The following is a 20879-nucleotide window of genomic DNA, read 5'->3' as shown; positions in this document are numbered from 1 at the left end:
AACCACTGTGAGTTGTTGTTCTGATTCTAATAGATGGAGGCAGGGTGCTAGGACCAAGCACACTCTGATGGGACAGCCTAGTTTGAAGCATCAGTATGCATCCTGCCGAGGAAAGACCGCAGCCATTCTCTAACGCAAATAACAATCACAGAATAAAGAAAAAAATATTTATTGATAATGTAAATGTTAAATGTACTTTAAACTTTTTAAGGCCAGGAACTCAAGGGTCATATTAGTGAATTCCGGGGTTTCAAGAGAGGCTTCAGGGAGCTGTCAAAACAGCCTAAGAAAATCTACCCTACTCTCAAAAAAGCATCAGGCCCCATGGTTTCTGTCATCACCCCCTGTCGCATTTGGCACTGTGTTAATGGATGGATATCTTTCTGACGTTTGTGAGCAGAACCTTCCGCCAGGTAAAAAGATGAAGGAGTCTCTTATCAGTGTTACTGTAAAAGTTCAGTGAAATGAAAAATGCCCAGTAAACATCAGATGCCGTCATCATTTTATACTCAGAGCGTGAGAAGCTCACACACATGCCGGGGATGCACATGACATGGCTTCATATAGTCTTATCAGGTGGGTGGAAAGACTAGATAAGGAGGGGACAACCAAGTAAGCCAGAGAGAAGGCGCTCTGGTGGATTTATCAAATCGCACTCCAAGTCAAGAAGTTTAAGTATCTTTTGCCAAGAAACAGCTCCACTGGATAGACACCCATCCCTGTCAGTGTGGAGTGCCGAGGCCCGTGGTGTTTGGCTCTCAGAAATCCTCTCAACCAGCCTGTAACCAACCCCGGCCCCTGTAGGGCCTCACCCAGGTGCCGCCGTGGCCGCCAGCCAGGGAGATGAGTCATCAGTCATGTGAGATGAAGCAGCGTGGTGCTAAAAAATAGCTTTCCTCTCTGATGTTATAGAGCTCTAAAGGAAGTTAAAATTTCCATAAAATGAAAACTTTTTGTTAACCTTTCATTTTGACATAATTTTGAAATAGATTTACAGAAAAATTGCAACAGCAGTACAAAATTCCTGTGTGGAGTCTTATGTTATTCAGGGGATCATAATCCCTTACTGTCATAGCATTATTTCCTTTGCTCACTTGATCCCAGACCTGGCCGGTGGAAGCCCATCGGGCTGTCTCTTCCCTCGCTTACCTTGTCCCTGTCCTTCTTACCTTGTCCCTGTCCTTCTTCGAGCACTTCCTTAGTTTCTGGCACCAGAGGATGTTCCTGACGCATCTCGAAACTTCCTGTTCAAGTCCTGGAATTGGTCCTTTCTCTTAGGTGCCTTGGTTGTTTTTACTGGAGAAGAGCATGTAGAAACCAAGGTTTAACTAGGTGTGTTCACTGCTGCTGGGGAGTCATTGCTTCTGGGCTTAGGAAGGGCATCCACGTGCGTGTGTATATGGTAATGTGTGTGTGTATGACATATACACATAACATGTTACACACATAAATGTTCATTGTATGTACCCACACATTTCTGTCTACCTGCCTACCTGCCAACAAGGAAGAACAGTGTCTTTATAGTGATAGTTCCAATTTTATTTCAATACCACGGGATTCATTCTGTTCTTTCCCCTTCTAATATTAATAGCTCTCTGTTTTTTACTGTGAGAAACCTGTCACAGTAGACATAGGATCCATAATACCTTTTCTTATTTGTTAATCCTGGAATATATAAGAAATGGATTCAGAATTATTAGACCATATTTATGTGAAAATGAAGCCTGCTAGCTTTGGCGATGGCATCCCACTCCAGTACTCTTACCTGGCAAATCCCATGGACAGAGGACCCTGGAAGGCTGCAGTCCATGGGGTCACAAAGAGTCAGACACGACTGAGTGACTTCCCTTTCACTTTTTACTTTCATGCATTGGAGAAGGAAATGGCAACCCACTCCAGTGTTCTTGCCTGGAGAATCCCAGGGACGGGGGAGCCTGGTGGGCTGTTGTCTGTGGGGTCACACAGAGTTGGACACGACTGAAGTGACTTGGCGGCAGCAGCAGCAGCAGCTTCGTTCAGTATTTGTTAGCATTTTTTGTTGTCTAAGTGCTTTGTCTAAGTGCTTTTCGGTCAGATTAGTCCTTCTCCTTCCTGCCCTGCTTCAGTGGGATGTTATTTATTTGATACTCAGTTTTTCTCATTATGGTCTTCCCTGGTAGCTCAGACGATAAAGAATCTGCCTGCAATGCAGGAGACCCAGGTTCGATCCCTGGGTCGGGAAGATCTTCTGGAGGAGGGGATGGTAACCCACTCCAGTATTCTTGCTTGGGGAATCCCATGGGCAGAGGAACCAGGCGGGCTACAGTCCATGAGGTCACAAAGAGTTGGACACACCTGAGTGACTAACACTACTTTTGGCTCCTTAGTTTCTGTTTGTATTTGTAATCCATTTTAGGCTCCACCCCCTCTGTGGGGTCACACAGAGTCGGACATGACTGAAGTGACATAGCAGCAGCAGCAGCAGCCATCCTTTGATTTTTTTTTTTTTTTCAAGTTCATGAAATACTAACACGGTTCAGTAGTCAGAATTGTACACAAGACGATACCCAAAGAAGTGCCGTCTTCCCTTCCTTGCCACCCCATTCCTACTTACCTTCTCATTAATCTCAGATTTATCTTTCCTGTAATTTGTGGCATGAATATGGAGATAGGCAAATCGATAGGTTGGTTTATTTTATATGTTATTTCCCTTTCTTTCTTAAGCACAAAAGAATAGCATCAGTACACATTGGCACTTTGCTTTTTTCACAATACTACGAGTACTGCGTTACTCAACATCAGTTCATAGGGTCTTCCTCATTCTTTGTTACAGCTGCCTAGTACTCCCCTGCACATCTGCGTGATAACTTACCCAGCCAATCTCCCATGTGTGCTGGCTTGTAAATGGCTTCTGATATGTAATAGTTACAGATAATGCTGCAATATATATTTTCATGCCTACATATTTTTGAATTGTTGGAGGCATAGCTTCAGGGTGAATTTTTAGAACTGGGATTGCTAGATCAAAAGGCAAACATAAATGCAGTTCTCCTAGGGAATTTTGCAATGTCTAATAGTTCTGTTTGCATTCCTACCAATACTGTGTGAGATCACGCATTTCCGCACAACGTTTCCAGTGTAGCGTGTGTGTGTGTGTGTGTGTGTTTACTTTTTGTGGGAAATTGTATTTCAGTGTGGTTTTAAGTGTGAGATCACGCATTTCCGCACAACATTTCCAATGTAGAGTGTGTGTGTTTGTGTGTGTTTACTTTTTGTGGGAAATTGTATTTCAGTGTGGTTTTAAGTAGCAGTTTCTTTGATTGTGAGTGATTTAGAACATCTTTTCGTAAGTTTAATGACCATTTTTGTACCTTGTCCTGTCAGTTATGTGTTCAGATCTTTTGCCCAGTTTTCTGTTGTGCTTCCTTCAGTTTTTAACAGTTCTTTATATGTATGCGGTATTAGTCCTTAATCTATATTGTATATTGCAGCTATCTTTTCCCAGTTTCAGTTGTCATTTGACTTTATTTGTTGTTGTACTTTTTTTAAAAAAGTTTTTTATATTCAGATTTGTTCATCTTTCTTTTTATTAGATCTTACTTTTGAATCATAGTTGGAAATCCTTTCCCTACCCCTGGCTAAAGAGGAATTTTCTGTGTTTTTCTGTAATATTTGCATGTTTTTATCTTCTCTGTTTAGTTTCTTGATTCACTTGGTACATGGTGTAAAGCATAACTCTAATTTTATTCTTTTCCAAATATTGTTGTTTCAGCCTCATTATTAAAAAGTCCGTCTTTGCCCTGGTGATTGAGATGCAACCTTTATCATGGACTAAAGATACATATTTATTGGGTCCATGTCTGTCTTTAATCCTTTGATCTGTCTCTTCACACATTATAGCATACTATTTTACTTACAGAGGCTTTATAAGTATTTTGTTATCCAGTTTATTGGAGTTTCCCCTAAGACAGTTCCTTTTTATGGTTTTTCTGGATGTTTAGCATGTTGATTTTTATATATAAATGCAGCATTCACTTGTCTAACTCCATTAAAATAGTTGTTTATATTTTTATTTACATTGTGTTAAATAACAAATTTATGACTTACGATATTGAGTCTTGCTATCTGAAAGCAAGTATGTCTTTCTTGGCTCAACTTGCTTTCTGTGTCTTTTAGGAGGATCTTAAATGCTTCCTTATACAAGTTTCACATGTTCCTTATTAAATTTATTACTAAGTATTTTTTCTCTGTTGATACTGTAAAAGAGGTTTTCACTGTCATTATTTCTTCTGTTTTATTTGTGTAAATGGGGGCATTTGACTTCTGTCTGTTAATTTTATATTCTGCTATGTAACTGAATTATTTTATTTTATTATTTGAATTAGTTTCCTAATTGATCCTCTAGGGTTTTCCAGTTATGCAGTCATATTGTCTGCAAATAGAGTTCTTATTTTCCAATTACCACTCCTCTTATTTTCTCTCATCTAAAAGCATTGGCCAATGCCTAGAATGTGATATTGTACAGTAGAGGACATATAGGTATCTTTGCCTTGTTTGTGATCCTGGTGGAGAAGCCTGTGGTTTTTCTCCATTTAGTGGGAGCTGATTTCACTGCCCAAAATTTCAGCTTAGTTTGCCGGAGGGGGAGCAGGGCTGGACGAGCTATTGAAGGGCCTGCATCTCCCTCGTGGCTGGCCTGGCAGCGCTTTTAAAGGCATGTACACCTCAGCCAGGACAAAGGTGCTGAGTGCTCAAATACCTTTTTCTATCCAATAATTAGGAAACTAGACTAGGTGATGTTTATAATATTTAGTTTTGGTTATAACAGTATTGCATATTATTTATTGAAAATTTGGAAAATACAAGTCAAAAGTAAAAAATATTTACAATCTTACCACCCAGAATGATCATTACTAGCATTTTGATGCATTTTCATTGAGTCTTTTCCCTGAGTGTGTGTGTGTGTGTGTGTGTGCATGCGCATACAGGGCGTCTATCAATTCATATCTATACAAGGCATATGTATTTAAAATCCTTATCTCCCTCAGTCCACTGTAGGACTAAATCTGTCCTACCTATGAAAATGGATATTAGATGTTATATAAATAAAAATGATATGATATTTAATGTCATCAGCCTTTTCCATATCATTAATCATTTTTTGAAAGACTTTTGTAGTGGCCACATAATTTCTAAGAGTAGTAGTATCTTGATTTTGAAAGCACCTCATTTTTTAAAATGTCATCACTAAAAAGAGAAATAAGAGACAGGCAAGGTTATAGGGGTGTGGGGTAGGGAGAGGATGATAGTACTAAAGGATATTGAAATAACTAAATGAAAGAAGTCAAAGGTACCATACAACATTAACTGTATACCTGTGAGTCTTGGGGATGAAAACGGAAAGGTGGGGTGGGGAGTATTCAAGTTCAGGTTAGAGAAGACCCAGCACCTGCTCAGAGCAGGCTGGTGGTGAGTCTGAACAGGAGGAGACTAACCAGTGAGAGAAGAGAGTAGCCACTGGAGAGTGAACAATTCACAAGGGACCCAAGGGGCATCATCTCAGAGGTCCTGGCAGAAGGACTAACAAGGAGAGGGCTGGGGGTACTGGTGTTCTAGAGCTGGGGGGTCCTTTTCTCCCCAGTTGTTTTAGAAGGAGGAAATGAGGTTTACCTTTGCTGTTTTAAATTTGAATTCTTTAAACTTGACAGAAACCTTTTATTTCTCAATTAATGATAAAAGGCTCAAAACAAATCCATAATTAAAGCCACCTTGTAGTGCTAATTGTTTTGTGTTGGAGTAAAATCCATTCACTTATGAAAATAGCTTGTTATTAGGTCTTTTTCTTTCTTTCTTTCTTTTTAATGGGAAATGGGTAAGAGAACTGCAGACCCAGCACAGAAGGCAAATTTTAGTATCTGTTATTGATTATTTTCTCTTATTCTTAACCATTAGTAGTTATATTGAAATGTGCCTCAGCAGCCTCTATGAGTAAGTAATTAAACAGGTTATTCTGTTAATCATTTATGTAGTTGATTTTGTGGGGAGAATGATAATGAACATGTATCATAAAGATCAATTATTTTCTGTTTCAAGTATATCGTTTTATTTTTTTAGCTCTTATCTTCATTGTCAATGGGCGTCCATAGAAGATCTGGAAAAAGATAAGAGAATTCAGCAAAAGATTAAGCGATTTAAGGCAAAGCAAGGCCAGAACAAATTCCTGTCAGAGGTATGGAAAACCTGGTTAATTTCCTAAAATATTTACATTTTTAAAGTGTTCTAAATTTTGAATTTCATGTCAGCATATTATTAAGAGAAACTAGTTTGCCTCATTTGGTGCTGTTACTTGCATATTGGTAACTGGTTATTGCTAAAATAATTTGTAAACAGGAAATTTCTCATTCTTCCTGTTGCTTAGTCTAGAAGATACTGGTCCTTCTGAGATTATGTGGAAATATGGTGGTATGATTCAATCTTGTAATGAAAATACACTTAATAGACAGTGAAAAAATAAGTAGACACAAGGCTTACTAAGATGTAGCAGGTGAGGGGCTTCCTTAGCGGTCCAGTTAAGGCTTTGCTTTCTGCTGCGGGAGGTACAGGTTCAATCCCTGGTCAGGGAGTTAAGATCCCACCTGCCTTGTGGTGAAAAAACCAGAACATAAACAACAGAATCAATATGGTGACAAATTCAGTAAAGACTTTAAAAATGGTCCACATCCAGAAGAAAATTAAAAAAAAAAAAAAAAGGTTTAGCAGATTACAAACTCAAAAACTCTACGATTAGTATTAAGGTCTAGGATGTAAATGTTTGTTTCGATTGGGGAAGGTGTGTGACATTTCTCTTGTTAAAGTCAGAGAGTTTGCTGACCTTTTCACAGATGATACGCTGTGGTACAGAAGTTGATACAATATCTAATATCTTTACCTCCCTCCCCTTTATCCTAGATTATCAATTAAGATAACAAGGTACCCATACTTAGGGCTTCCCTGGTAACTCAGACTGTAAAGAATCTGCCCCCAGTGTGGGAGACCCGGGTTCAGTCCCTGGGTCAGGAGGATCCCCTGGAGAATAGAATGGCAACCCACTCCAGTATTCTTGCCTGGAGAATCCCATGGACAGAGGAGCCTGGAGGGCTACAGCCCATGAAAGAGTCGGATACGACTGAGCAACGAACACTGACTGGCTGACTAATATCTAGGGCAGGAAAGAATGCCTGCATAGTTTAGGAAGAGCCATGGTTCTCTTCCAGCATAGTCAGTTACATAAACAAGACTCTCGCGGGCTGCCTCCAGGGGTCCCTAGACCTATGATCACCTGTTTGCTTTCATTTATAGCCTCGAGCAGATAAAAAGAGAAACCTTCACATTGAAAGACTAACCTGGCTGACTCATTCATTTTCCTCTCCATGAAGGAGTTTAACAGAATGTAAACTGTTAAAAAAAAAGTGTGAAATTTGATGCAAAATCATACCTGTTTCACGGCCAACTTCACACCCTGACCCCTTGTTGGAGATGGGGGAGGGGGTCACAGACAGATGAGTGTGCGGTACTTTTACGTCATAGAGTCCAGACTTATCCTCTCAGGTGACAAGTCTGGGGTCTCCTGGAATCTGAACTCCATGCCCCCAAAGGTGTAGTGTAAACTTGGCCACCTGACCCTGATGCTGGGAAAGATTGAGGGCAAGAGGAAAAGGGGGCAGCAGAGGATGAGATGGTTGGATGGTATCACCGACTCAATGGACATGAGTTTGCACAAACTCGAGAGACAGTGAAGGACAGGGGAGCCTGGTATGCTACAGTCCCTGGGGTTGCAAATAATCAGACATTTAGCGACGGGACAATTACAAGGTTGAAATATATTATCTTCCTGGTAACTTGGTAACGGTAAATCTTAAGCTTTGTCCTGAATAGGAGCATAAGCTTGTGTCTGAAAAGAGGATCTGAGGTTTAACAGAGAAGGATATCAATTCTGGATCCTTTACACACACACACACACACACACTCACTCACTTACTCACTCACTCACTCACCTGTTTGTCGTGTCCTAGAGATGGTCCTGGCTTCAGGCACCAGTTCTGCTGCTTTGAGATTTTTAGTCATGACCACTTTTGCCTTTTCTGATTCACCTTGCTGCTGCTGCTGCTAAGTCGCTTCAGTTGTGTCCGACTCTGTGCGACCCCATAGGCGACAGCCCACCAGGCTCCCCCGTCCCTGGGATTCTCTAGGCAATAACACTGGAGTGGGTTGCTATTTCCTTCTCCAATGCATGAAAGTGAAAAGTGAAAGTGAAATTGCTCAGTCGTGTCCAACTCTCAGTGACCCCATGGACTGCAGCCCACCAGGCTCCTCCATCCATGGGGTTACTTAGGCTTCCTTTTAAGTCACTGCAACTATAACTCTCTATTTAGAAAAATTATTAAGACTGGAAATCACAGGTGTGGTGGCATTGATTACTTGCTTGAAGGATAAATATGTTTAGGAGTAAAGTTAAGGATTTTAATTCAGATTCAATAGAGGATTCTGTTTAAGAACAAGTTGCCTTAGAGCTTTTATCATAAAATCCTAGTTTGTGGAAAGGTTTAGTGTTTATGCTGTACATGAATAATACGTAGATATTGGGCACCTAAATCTAGAAGCTTTGACAAGCCAATGCATTTAATATATAAACACTTCAAATTAACAAACTGTTTCAGAGGTTTTTGTTGCCTTAGTCATGAACTCCAGGTAAAGACCTGAGGCAGTTGAAACACACTCTTGGTATTTCTGGGTTTTGTTTCATGATTCACAGTTCACAGCATCCAAATTGCGTGTGTGGGCACAGGACCCCAGAGGAAGTTTGTTATCCTGAAGTTGACTGTAACCAGGCGGCTCTTTGACCTGCAGCTCTGGGGATGTGGACAGTATCTAATGTTTTTGCAAAGCATTTTAATGAAGTTATGTTGCTGATAAATTAATCTTTGGGAACACATAGTAATGTGTCTTTTTTTTTTTTTTCTAAATTATCTGACTCTGACTTCTTTAAAGTATGGCTTAGTCTGTAACTTCCCTTTGAGCCAAATTCTCTTCTTTTACGTGAGATCAGTTTGCAGACAAGCAGCGTTACTTGACTTCTGTAAAGATTGTTAATGTCTCAGCTAGAGAACCCAATGTTTAAAGCCTCATTTCTTTATCCTCAATACTTTTAGCCAAATGCTCTGTGTTCAATACAAATAAATCATGTGAGAACACTTCGATGTACGCCAAGATTATATTCAAATAAGGTACTAATACTGATTGGCAAAGGTGACCAAACAACATAAACTCCGTTCATGCTTAAATGTGGAGTTCACTGGTCTCAGTGTTTTTAGCTTTTGAATAACATTCTGCAAATGATGCTGTAAGGCATCAGACAGTTACAAGACTCTGGTAGCACTTACTGTGCACAGTTCTGATCTCTTTTGCAAACTACAGTCTCGAATGCTACATGCATTGCGTGCCATAAGCCTTTTGGATTGCTCATTAGTGAATTGTAATTTCACACTTGATTTAAAATATTCTTAAACATTCTCTCACAGTAAAAAGGTTTCACACAGTAATTAAAAGACCCAGTTAACAAAGTCTGAGAACTCTTGATTTCCTCATGGGGAGTGATTTTGCTAAATTATAGCATTTCAATTAATATAACAGACCTTTGCCAAATATAAATTTTGTATTGCTGTGACCCCAAATAGTACTGCCTGATGAAAAGTGAAATAGTGTTTATTCTCAGGAGTTAAATAAACATTTTAACTTTTTTTTTTTCTCTCTCCGTTGGTGTAGATTGAAGATGAGCTTTTTAATCCAGATTATGTGGAGGTTGACCGGATAATGGACTTTGCACGTAGCACAGATGACCGGGGAGAGGTAACAGAGGACCGTTTGTCTTAGGGGGCAGTGGCTCAGACGGCTTACGTGTGTTTATGGAGAACCATCATGAACTCCCAAGATCTGGTCCTGCTCACAGCCTTGTATTATGACACACTTGGTCTAAACCAAACTGAAATATACTTACTATTAGTTTTGGGACTTAATAATCACAGTAAAAATGTTGTTTGTTTTAGTCTGAGAGCTTTTTAAAAGAAATCAGTTTTCAATGTGAAGCAGAGAGCACTGACACTTTGCACAGTTCCAGATACAATCAATAAGGAATTTACTATATTTTGGTGTAAATCTGTTATGTAGCACGAATTCCCCTTGTAAGAGTGTTCTTGTAGCAAAAACACAGTTCAGTGTTAAGTAACAGAAGACATCACTAATGAAGTTGATGGGCCTCATTTAACATGGTACATGGAGGATGCTATAGAATCCTTCTTTTTGTGAGATCTGAGTCTCAGCATGCCCGTTTTTCTTTGAAGAACCCAAAGAGGTTGTAAAGGGCAGTAAAGGGTAGGCACCCTACTCATCGCATAAGAATAAACACGCGTCTAGTGACTTCTGAGCATTGTGTCTTAGTAAGGATATGCCTACCCACCATGAGGTCTGTCACTTAGCTTCTTCTTGTAAATTAAACTGCATAGTGTTTGGATGTTTGAATCTTGCTTGTCTAGTGAGAGTCTGCAGTGAAGTCCCATTTTTACTCCAAATTCTGTATCACAGGGTCCATGATGTTTCAAAGACCATATCTGTAATACGATGTTTACCTTTCTGTTTTGCTTAGCTGTACTTAAAAAAAAATTTTTTCCCCCATATTATATTTATATAGTACAGCAAATGTTTGTAACATCACAGCCAGGTCACAGCCTTGGTCTAAATTTAGCTGAGATTTATCAATTTACTATTAGTTTTAGGGCTTAATAATCAGTACCTCTGTCCTAAAATGAAGATCCAAAAACCCAAATGTTTTCTAGAAGAAAGGCAAAGGAGATCTTCTTGGTCTGCATTACCCAAGGTATTTTGCTCTCCAGTTTTCTAGAGCTCAGACACATTACTTTAAAGCAATTGCATGCAGACAGTATCCCTTTAAGAAAAAGGAAGAAATTCTAATAAGTTCAAGCCTGTTTCTCATTGTTTAAGAAAGTAGCCGGTTAGGTAAATATGTAAACACACCAAGATGAGTTACCCTGTGAGTCTGAATCAGTTGCCTAATGATCACACAAATAATAATAAGGTTCAGATTCAGCTTTGTTATTTACTAGCTATTTCTATATACTTTTTGGCTTTTGAACATGACTTAACCAGTGGCTTAGATAAAAATGAATTTGTTCTGACAATATTTAATAATATTACAGTAAGTCCCCTACATACGAACCTTCAAGTTGCAAATTTTCAAAGGTGTGGACGTGTGTTTGCATGTCCAGTCACATAGGTTAGTTCATGTGTCTGGCATATGTTGTCATGTGTGTGCATCCTCGACAAATGGTTGACCTTTTGTACAGTACTGTTATAGAGTACAGTATCTTTATTTCAAACCCAGGATGTTTGGAAGCAAGTGTAAAAGCAGAGGTATATACAGCTTATTGTATTAGTCTACTTCCCAGGTGGCGCAGTGGTAAAGAATCCACCTGCCAGTGGAGTAGATGCACACACACACACACACACACACACACACAAGTTGGGTACTTGGGCTAACTTTGTTGGACTTATGAATGCACTCTTGGAATAGAGCTCGTTCATATGTGGGGACTTACCTGTATTTTTAGTTCCTTTAGACACTAACCAAGGGCTCCTCATTCAGCGGTCACTGTTTTAAAACATCTCCCAGCTCCGTCTTGCTGTTGCTGGGATAGTGTCTGTCCGTAAGTGAAGTAGAGTGCGTGTTTTTCATACATCATTCTGCTGTGTTTAAACCCGGCCCAGCCTGTGACTCACTATCTGGTGAAGTGGTGCTCACTGCCTTATGAAGACAGCACGTGGGAGCTGAGGCAGGACATAGACCAAGCCAAGATCGAAGAGTTTGAAAAGCTCATGTCCCGGGAGCCAGAGACAGAGCGTGTGGTGAGGACTGGCGGGTGGCGGAGGGTCGCATTTGCACACAGCCAGGTGGTGTGGTCTGTGAGAAACCACTAACGGGATTTCCTGTATTTGAAACAGGAGCGACCCCCTGCTGATGACTGGAAGAAATCGGAGAGTTCCAGGGAGTATAAAAACAATAACAAACTCAGGGAATACCAGTTGGAGGGAGTAAACTGGCTACTTTTCAATTGGTACAACATGTATGTAAAATGCATTTTTCTTCACCTTTTAAAGAAAGCCTATAATAGCTCTTCTGCAGTTATTGAGAATACTGATCAAATATAGCAACATTTTAACTTGCTAATAAAAATTATTTAAAAAAGCAAACACTGGACGTATGCTTAATGTTTGTCTAAGTAGCATGTACTAATGTAGAGACTGATTGAAGTATGTAGAAGTAATTTTCTGTGTCTCCGAACATTTTGTTTGAAAATGTATTTCATTGTATTTAAAGAAGCATTTAAGGCATGCATTTATGAGTTTAATGGATATATACACTTACCTTGTGACGAGAAAGTGCTGTCTTGTATGTGTACTCATGAAAGTTTCCTTGTTTTATTTCCCTCCCAAAGGCGAAACTGCATTTTAGCAGATGAAATGGGTTTGGGAAAAACTATCCAGTCCATTACATTTCTCTATGAGATATATTTGAAAGGAATCCATGGCCCTTTTTTAGTAATTGCCCCATTGTCCACAATCCCCAACTGGGAAAGGGAATTCCGGACCTGGACAGAATTGAACGTGGTTGTGTACCATGGGAGTCAAGCTAGTCGTCGGACCATTCAGTTGTATGAAATGTACTTCAAAGATCCCCAGGTAAAGTGTCTCAGGCGCACCGCCCTTACACATAGGGGCGCTTTAACACATTGAATGTTCAAATGCTTTTCAGACCTTTTAGGGGAACGTCTAGATTTTGCAGAACTAGAGAAATTTTGTTTAGATTTCTTACTCAATTTATGTTTGGACTATAATTCCTTATCTTATGATGACAGGTCTTTCTTTTTATAGCCTTGGTCTTTCTAATTATTAGAACACGTGAAATTTTTTTTACCTTGGATGACTGCTGAAAATCATTCAATGCATTGATAGCCTAATTTGGTTTATTTTTTAAACCCTAAAAGAAAGTGAAACCAAAAAAGAGTTATTAAATGGGAATGGGAAGAATATTGTGTTCTTTATTGTTTCTAGAAGTGAAAAATATTAGGCACCTAACATTAACTGGTGCATTGAATATACCCAGAGGGAATAATTTATACTGTGGCTCTTAGTACCAGTTGCTATGACTTTTAACTAATTCTAGTTATCTGTATGAAATTATCTTTGATGTTGACCCTGAAGCATTATAAGTGACAGAGAAAGAAGAATAAATAGTATGTGCTATAATAAAATAGTTTTAAGCAATAGGTGAAATGCAAGTCCTATAACTGGAAATAGGACAGAGTTTTGTGTTCTATATTTATTTGCTTTGACTGTAAAATCTGACCTACAATTACTTAAAGGAGAAGAATATTAAAATGTGTTTTGGTGTTTATCTTTACATTTGGAAAGTTGTTGAAAGTTCTGTCCTGAGTTGAATCCTTTTTTCATGTTAGCACGTTAAAAGTGAAAACTAAGTCACAAAATGAAAAAAAAAAAAAAAGTTTAAAAAGTAAAAGCATTTTTAAAACCGTTGCCTTAGTACATAGTCCCTCTGGCCTTTCGCTTGTTGAAGTCTATAGGATGTAACCAGAATAGGCGCACTTACTGCATCTTATCTATAAAAAACTCAATTGGAAATTTTACCAACAAATTGCAAACTTCCTTAAAAAAAGGAAAGATTTTAAAACTCTCTTGTACCGTGAGAGCTTAAAATCTCCAAAAATAACTTGAAAACAAAGTATAAATATGTTCCCAAAAGGATAAACATATCTATCTATCTATCTATCTTATGCTGTTTATTCATCCTTAAAGTTATTAACGTAATCTTCAATGCTAAACAGTAACACAGAGTCCTTATTATAGGGTCGAGTGATAAAGGGGTCATATAAGTTCCACGCCATCATCACTACATTTGAGATGATTCTGACCGATTGTCCTGAGCTGCGGAATATTCCCTGGCGATGTGTAGTCATCGATGAAGCCCACAGGCTGAAGAACAGGAACTGCAAGCTCTTGGAGGGACTCAAGATGATGGACTTGGTCAGTGATCATATTGGTGCTTACCTTGAACCTGGATAAAATTGTTAACCGACTCAGTATTCCTGATGCTCTGAGTCCAGCAGATCCCTTTAAAGGGTGTTTGCAAAGCCTGTCAAATCCTGTGACATGTTTGCTCCTGAGTTTACTTAAAAGTTGCTGCTATCTTCCTGACTCTTCTGTTGTTGGCTGGTGTCTTTGTTATCACAGCAGAGTACGTTCATGATACTTGCACTGAGTTTCAAGTGTTTGCTTTTCCCTTTTGTTTGTAAGTACTGCCGTGTTGTAAGCCGTTGGGCCAAACTTTAGCTCCATGATGATGATCCAGTTATATTCCAGGGTTTGTAGGTTTTTGCCTCCAAGGGCTTGTAGGTGCAGTTTTTCTCACTAAGTTAAGTGGATATCTGGAATTGGCCCAATTTGTGCAGACACTTAGAAGTTTAGTGCATGATAAGGCCTTGAATTTGATCTGGAGTTTTAGACCAGGTCTATTACATACTCTTCCCAAGAGATGGTCAGGACTTTGTGATTTTTTTTAGATTTTTTTTTTTTCCCCCAGTAGGAGTATCTTGGGATAACATACTGTAGCAGTGGTTGGAGTTTGGTTGGCTTTCCTCTCCACAGTGCTGTATGGTTTCCTAGCAGACATGACGTGACTCTGTCACCCTCAGGCCTCTGTTCACTCTGTAGTTTACAAGATGGGTTTTGATCACTTGTTTTTATTTTTAATGTACATTTAAGAAGCAAAGATATTGTTATTCAGCATGTCTTGGGTGTTTAGATGAGTTTTTCAAAGGTACAAAAAGATTTTTTAAATCCTTTAATGTTGACTTCTATAGATTAATTTGATCTCTTATTAATTGAGAGTTTGAGATGGAAAAGAATATTCTGTACGTTCATGGCTGTAAATTTTTTTACTGAAGACTGGTACCAACAAAAAGAGCACTTAAAAGCTTTCTGTTGCAGCTGGTTCTTTGAATTAGCTTCTTTTATTCCTAAATTAATGGGATTGGATTAGCCAGCTATTCTTTTAATTAAAAACAAACAAAATCTAGTTCTGTTTAAAGGAAAAAGTCTGACTGAATTATCCTATTTAGGGTGGAGTTTTCCATCCCTAAGACCTTTCTCAGAGCAGTTTGTACTATTTTGGTGTTCAATCCACAAAACAAATTGGAACACTTAGAATAATCTTGAAAACATGAGGAAGAGAAACACTATGGCTGTAACTAGTCTCTCCAGATGGTAGTTTTAGTCTTAAATTAAAGAAATGGCTCAGACGATAAAGGCTCTGCCTGCAATGCAGTAGACCTGGGTTCAGTCCCTGGGTCAGAAAGATCCTGGAGAAAGAGAATGGCAACCCACTCCAGTATTCTTGCCTGGAGAATTCCATGTATAGAGGAGCCTGCTGGGCTACAGTCCATGAGGTCACAGAGTGGGACTGACTGCATGACTAACACACTTTCAGAAACCCATTCAGGTTTAGGTGAACACTAATTTTCTTATGAAACGTAATTGTGCCTTCTGAGTAGGGACCCATCTCCACAGTGGTCCATATAAGAGACATTTATGGCACCGTTTCCTGAAGGTGTAGTCATCTGCGTTCATCTGAGTTGTCTGTTATTAGTTTCTGTGCTCCCAGATAGTGGATTCTTACTACAAAATAGCCCTTCATTGGTGAGTACAGTTTGTTTAACTGTCAACATCCAGTAATCGAATTGTCACTGGGAGATTCCAAAGGATTTTCTGTTGTTTATACAACACTTTATTAATGGGTTAGAATCTGTTATCCAGATAGTTTTTCTGTTATATACGGTAGTGTTCCCTAACCATTTTCACACAATGGCACGTATAGAAAATGATAATAATTGTGTATCATACTGGGGTAAGCCACGAAGGCTGGCCACTGCCACAGGTGACCAGTCCTGGGATCCTGACTCTCAGCCTGTCAGCTGCCCCAAGGACCTGGCATACCTATAACTCATTCATGTCTCACCACGGAAAGCTCTGATTAGCAAATGAATAATTGTTTTTTCCAACGATCAAGAGTTGTTGATAGAATGCAATATCATTGTTCAGAGTTAGAATATAATTACATTTGTCCACTTCTGAACTGCTCACTGGGGCTTCCCTGGTAGCTCAGCTGGTAAAGAAAATGCCTGCAATGCAGGAGACCCCCGTTAGATTCTTGGGTTGGGAAGATCAGCTGGAGAAGGGATGGGCTACCCACTGCAGTATTCTTGGGCTTCCCTGTAGCTCAGATGGTAAAGAATCCACCTGCAGTGTGGGAGACCTGGGTTCAGTCCCTGAGTTGGAAGATCCCCTGGAGAAAGGAATGGCTACCCACTCCAGTATTCTGACCTGGAGAATTCCATGGACAGAGGAGCCTGGCAGGCTATAGTCCATGGGGTCTGCTCTTTGCCTAGTCTTTAAATCCATACTTCAAATATACATCACAAGAACTTATCTACTGACCAGTCTCTGTTCATCTTTCCTGGAATAAATCATGGTGAAAATGGCAAATAATAATTCTACCCCAACACAGAGCAGGTCACAGAGAATGGCTGTTACCTGCACTGGATGCGCTTATGATCAAAGTGGTAGATTCTCAGAAAGCAAGGACCAGGCAGTGTCTTCAACTCTCCCGTCACCAAGGAGACGCTCGAGAAGCTGCTGGGCTGAGGGGCATTTGTGTTCTCTGCCCCCTCCATGGGAGCGCAGGAGGCAGGGCCATCTCCTTGTCCCTTATGGACAGGAGGGGACCCTCTGAAAGTGGTGGAGGGTCTTCATGGATTCTGTTAGCTCATCATTCATTGTCAAGAGGCCTCACACAAATTAAAGACTCTGCTGAAATGAAATTAAGTGAATGTCACTCCATCAGAGCTAAAAGGAATGGTAACATTTTCAAGCCGAAAACTTAGCTGCTGGCAAAGTTGAGCTTGGATGTGATAAGCCTGATAGCCCGTCTCTTACTTGACATTTTGTGACACCTGTATATTATTTGTATTTATGTTAATAATGACTTTCAAAGGGAAACCTGGTTTAATTTCGCTACCTGTGCAACCTTACCAAAGGGTCCTCTGTGTAACTGATAGAACTGGCTTTAAAAAGAACTTGAACGGAAGCAGCGTAAAAAAGTTCTTTTCCTATTTTTCAAATAAGTTAATTTTAAAATTAATAACTTAAAAGACTTTTGCTGAAGTATTTTGGTTAGCAGCTCAGTATTTCAGTTGATCATAAAAGATATTTAAAAAACTGAGAGACGATCTTTAGTATTGATACAGCTCTTCCACTTCAGTAACAGTTTTCCTGAATCTATGGCAATATTTTTTAAAATTCTTGGGTAAAGTAATTCAGGACTTGAACAAATTGGGGCGTTGGCCCATGTTACCCACCAGTATGCTTATACATTAGAAAATCTTGCATTGGTTTGCAAGTTCCTTACTCTTTATGAATTTAATGAGTTAGAAGATGACAGTGATCTATGTATATTCCTGAATCAGAACCCTCTTTATTCAAAAGGAACCAAAGGAAGAATAAAAGCAAATCTAACTGCTTCACCGTGTTTTCGAAGAGCTTCATTGACAGATAAGACTCAACAGATGTTGAAAAAATGAGCATGCCTTCAGGCGAATCGCCATCCAGTATCTACTGAGCACAGACTCTGCTCAGCAACCAAGCCTTGTCAGACTTCCAGTAAAGTCAGAATATCTGTTTTGAACCTCCTTGAAGGTGTAGCCACTTTTGGAAATAGTTTTATTAACTGTGCGGTGTCCTAGAAGGCCAAAGTAGAACATAATAAGGCCTTTAAGATCAATAAATTCATTAAGACTGGTCACCATGTTGGATATATAGCAATAAGAGGACAAGGGTATGGATCCATAAAGAAAGCTGAAGAAAAAGCTCGTTAACAGGAAGAAGTGCCTTAAAGAAAATACCTACCTTGGTTCAAAGAGACAAAGTAAGAAATAGCATCTATTGGGGAAAAAAAACAACAAAACATGATTATGGCATTTAAAACCAAGCTGACCTCTTTGCTAGATTGAAATGTTTGCTGAACAAAATAGTTTTTCATGTGCTGTTGCCTGTAGAAAACCTTTTGTCTCTTAAGTGAGTCATGCAGGAAGCAGATGGGGAGGGCATAGCCCTGTAGAGAGCAGAAAAGGAGCACGTGAGCTTCATCTGAGCTAGGGATCTTAGGCAGAACTTGAACTTTGGTGGGAAAAGATGCCACAAGACGTAGGAGAGTGCAGAACCACACCACCAAAACATTGACCTAAACATCCCAGGAAAAATCAAAATAGCAGACCACGTTTACAGGGTCTTGGAATCTAAGACAGAGACCACATTTCTTGTATCTGTGCTTTCGGATCTTATTCCTGTGTTTTATGCTGGGTGGATGCTGAATTTCAGCGACCACGAGTGGAATTGGGGAAATGCTGATCCCAAGAGAGGCTTTGGCATGGCTATGATTTTGTTATGATTTGCTCAGTTATCTTCGCATCCCCATAGGAACACAAAGTGCTGCTGACGGGGACCCCGCTCCAGAACACGGTGGAAGAGCTCTTCAGCTTGCTTCACTTCTTAGAACCCACTCGCTTTCCTTCGGAAACCACCTTTATGCAAGAATTTGGTGATCTGAAAACTGAAGAGCAGGTACTTACCACGGCTCCTTTTGTGTTTCAGTCGTTGAATTGAGGATTAACTCCCAAAGGGCCAAAGTGTTGATATAATTGTTTTTAAAAATGTAAATTATGTCAATTATCCCCCACCTAGTAGACAAGAGAGATTTACACCTCCTTTGCTTGGATGTTCTGAGTCTTCATTAAGGTGATGTTCTGGCTGGTTGGTTGGTCTCTTTGCCCTCCTGAAGGGCTGTTGAGATTTACAGAGTTTCCGTACCTGTCCACCTACTTTTCAGCTGCTGTCCTGTTGAGTTCAGTGGTTTTTCATTGTGTGCTTTTGGGGGTAGTGTCAGGAGAGGCTGAAATTTCGCAAGCTGTGTCCGTCCTGGAGATCCGAAGTTCTAGTCTTAGTTCCTGCTTGCTCACATTGCTTACTCTTCTTGAGTCTACATATTTCATTTAGAAACATGGTTCCTAACTACCTTGCAGGATTTCTATGAGAAATAAATACAGTATCCGGTATGAAAAGTGCCAGTTATCTTATAGATCGTTCAAGTTACGTAGGTGTTGGTTATTAAGCTCTATTTGAAACAAAATATGACACTTGAAATCTTAGTCTTCACGTGCCCCCTCCCCTAATTTACCATCTAAACCTCTTCTCTTAGTTCAAGTGAAGTCTGTTTTGTTTTGCCCTTCATAGAGTAAATCAGAGCTGTCTGGTGTGCAGTGTCCTATTGCCAGTCAACAGAGATGAGAACAGAGAGGGACCAGAGAGCTCCTGGCTTACTCACACATTCTATCAGCTCTTTCTAGAAAGGAAGAGAACTGAAGCAAATCATTCCTACGACTTTCTCCCTTCCTTCCTCATCATCCCGAAGGCTTAAGACAAACAGAAGGGAAAACTAACAGAATGAATAGGGTTATTTTCTGCTGTGTTCTGTTCAAGCCTCCTGGCTGTTCAGGACTCTCTGGCCAGGTGAACTAGCCCATCAGAAACTGGACATTCAACCCTCATGTGCTCCTGTTATGAGAGCTGTAAGATAATTCCCTCGTACCCTTCGACAAATGAAAGTGAAAGGTAGATAAATAAGAGACTCCTGGTTTTTTATGTTAGACTATGTTTTACCATGCTAGCAAGTCCCAACACCAGTATTTACTTAAGATCCTTTTTTAGGTGCAAAAACTCCAGGCTATTCTAAAGCCAATGATGTTGAGACGTCTCAAGGAGGACGTGGAAAAGAACTTGGCCCCCAAAGAAGAAACTATCATTGAAGTGGAGCTAACAAACATTCAGAAGAAATATTACCGAGCCATCCTTGAGAAGAATTTCGCGTTTCTTTCCAAAGGTGGTGGGCAAGCTAACGTGCCCAACCTTTTAAACACTATGATGGAATTACGGAAGTGCTGCAACCACCCCTACCTTATCAACGGTAAGCCTGGCACCTTGTTTCAGTCGTTGTCAAAGCCCCAGAAATCCTTGCCTCCCTTCACTCGTGTTATTGTATGGTTTGTAGTTGCCCCAATGTGAGTTTCATCATCTTCCTCTTCTTCACAAAGCCTCCTCTGTGAAGCTGTAGGTGCAACATCTTTTCCCCGATGGTCCCTGAAGCAGGACCTCACATCACCTGTCCTGCATCTGCATCTCAGTCCTTGAAAGGAGGTGTCGGTGCCCACTGGCTGGAAGTCATCAAACGTGCTAACAGTTAAAGAAAAATTAGACCCCAATGGGGTGTGTGTGTGTGTTTGTGTGTGTTTAGATCAGAGAAGTTAAAGAGCACCTTTGGGGTGAGAGGCAGCTGTTGGATGCCTCAAAACTTTGATGGGAAAGAACTTCTCTCAGTCTGGAGGCCTCCAGCATCTATTCTCTAAGAGCGAGAGGTTATCTCGAGCATTGATAATCAAGATCATGGTTCATGATCTTCCTGTTTTCTTAACTAAATTGATAGTGTTATGTAACTGATATGGGTAAGAACCTGTATTGTACTCTTCCAGAAATCATTAGAGGAATTCATGCCTGTGACATGTAAGATACTCCGGAGACATAAGAGCAGGAAAGCCATTCAAAAGCGATGACAGTGAGACAGGCTTTTGCCATCAGAGTTACAAAAGGAAGGGGCATTTAGGCTGATG

General features: G+C 39.9%; 1 protein-coding gene across 7 annotated transcripts in view; it reads left to right on the top strand.

The window, feature by feature from the left end:
- Nucleotides 1-20879, top strand: part of CHD7 (chromodomain helicase DNA binding protein 7) — a 190754-nt gene that overhangs the window by 133897 nt on the left and 35978 nt on the right. For all 7 annotated transcript variants that reach the window (XM_070382360.1, XM_070382359.1, XM_070382355.1 and 4 more), the window contains 8 exons: nt 6094-6208; nt 9781-9864; nt 11797-11934; nt 12031-12152; nt 12525-12768; nt 13954-14130; nt 18637-18780; nt 19924-20179. In XM_070382360.1, the coding sequence (XP_070238461.1) occupies nt 6094-6208; nt 9781-9864; nt 11797-11934; nt 12031-12152; nt 12525-12768; nt 13954-14130; nt 18637-18780; nt 19924-20179 (1280 nt within the window). The remainder of the gene's footprint in view (nt 1-6093; nt 6209-9780; nt 9865-11796; nt 11935-12030; nt 12153-12524; nt 12769-13953; nt 14131-18636; nt 18781-19923; nt 20180-20879) is intronic.

Source organism: Bos mutus, chromosome 14, assembly GCF_027580195.1.
Source record: "Bos mutus isolate GX-2022 chromosome 14, NWIPB_WYAK_1.1, whole genome shotgun sequence".
Classification (NCBI taxonomy): Eukaryota; Metazoa; Chordata; class Mammalia; order Artiodactyla; family Bovidae; genus Bos; species Bos mutus.
The sequence above is the reverse complement of the archived record's forward strand: the minus strand, read 5'-3'. Positions and strand labels throughout refer to the sequence as shown.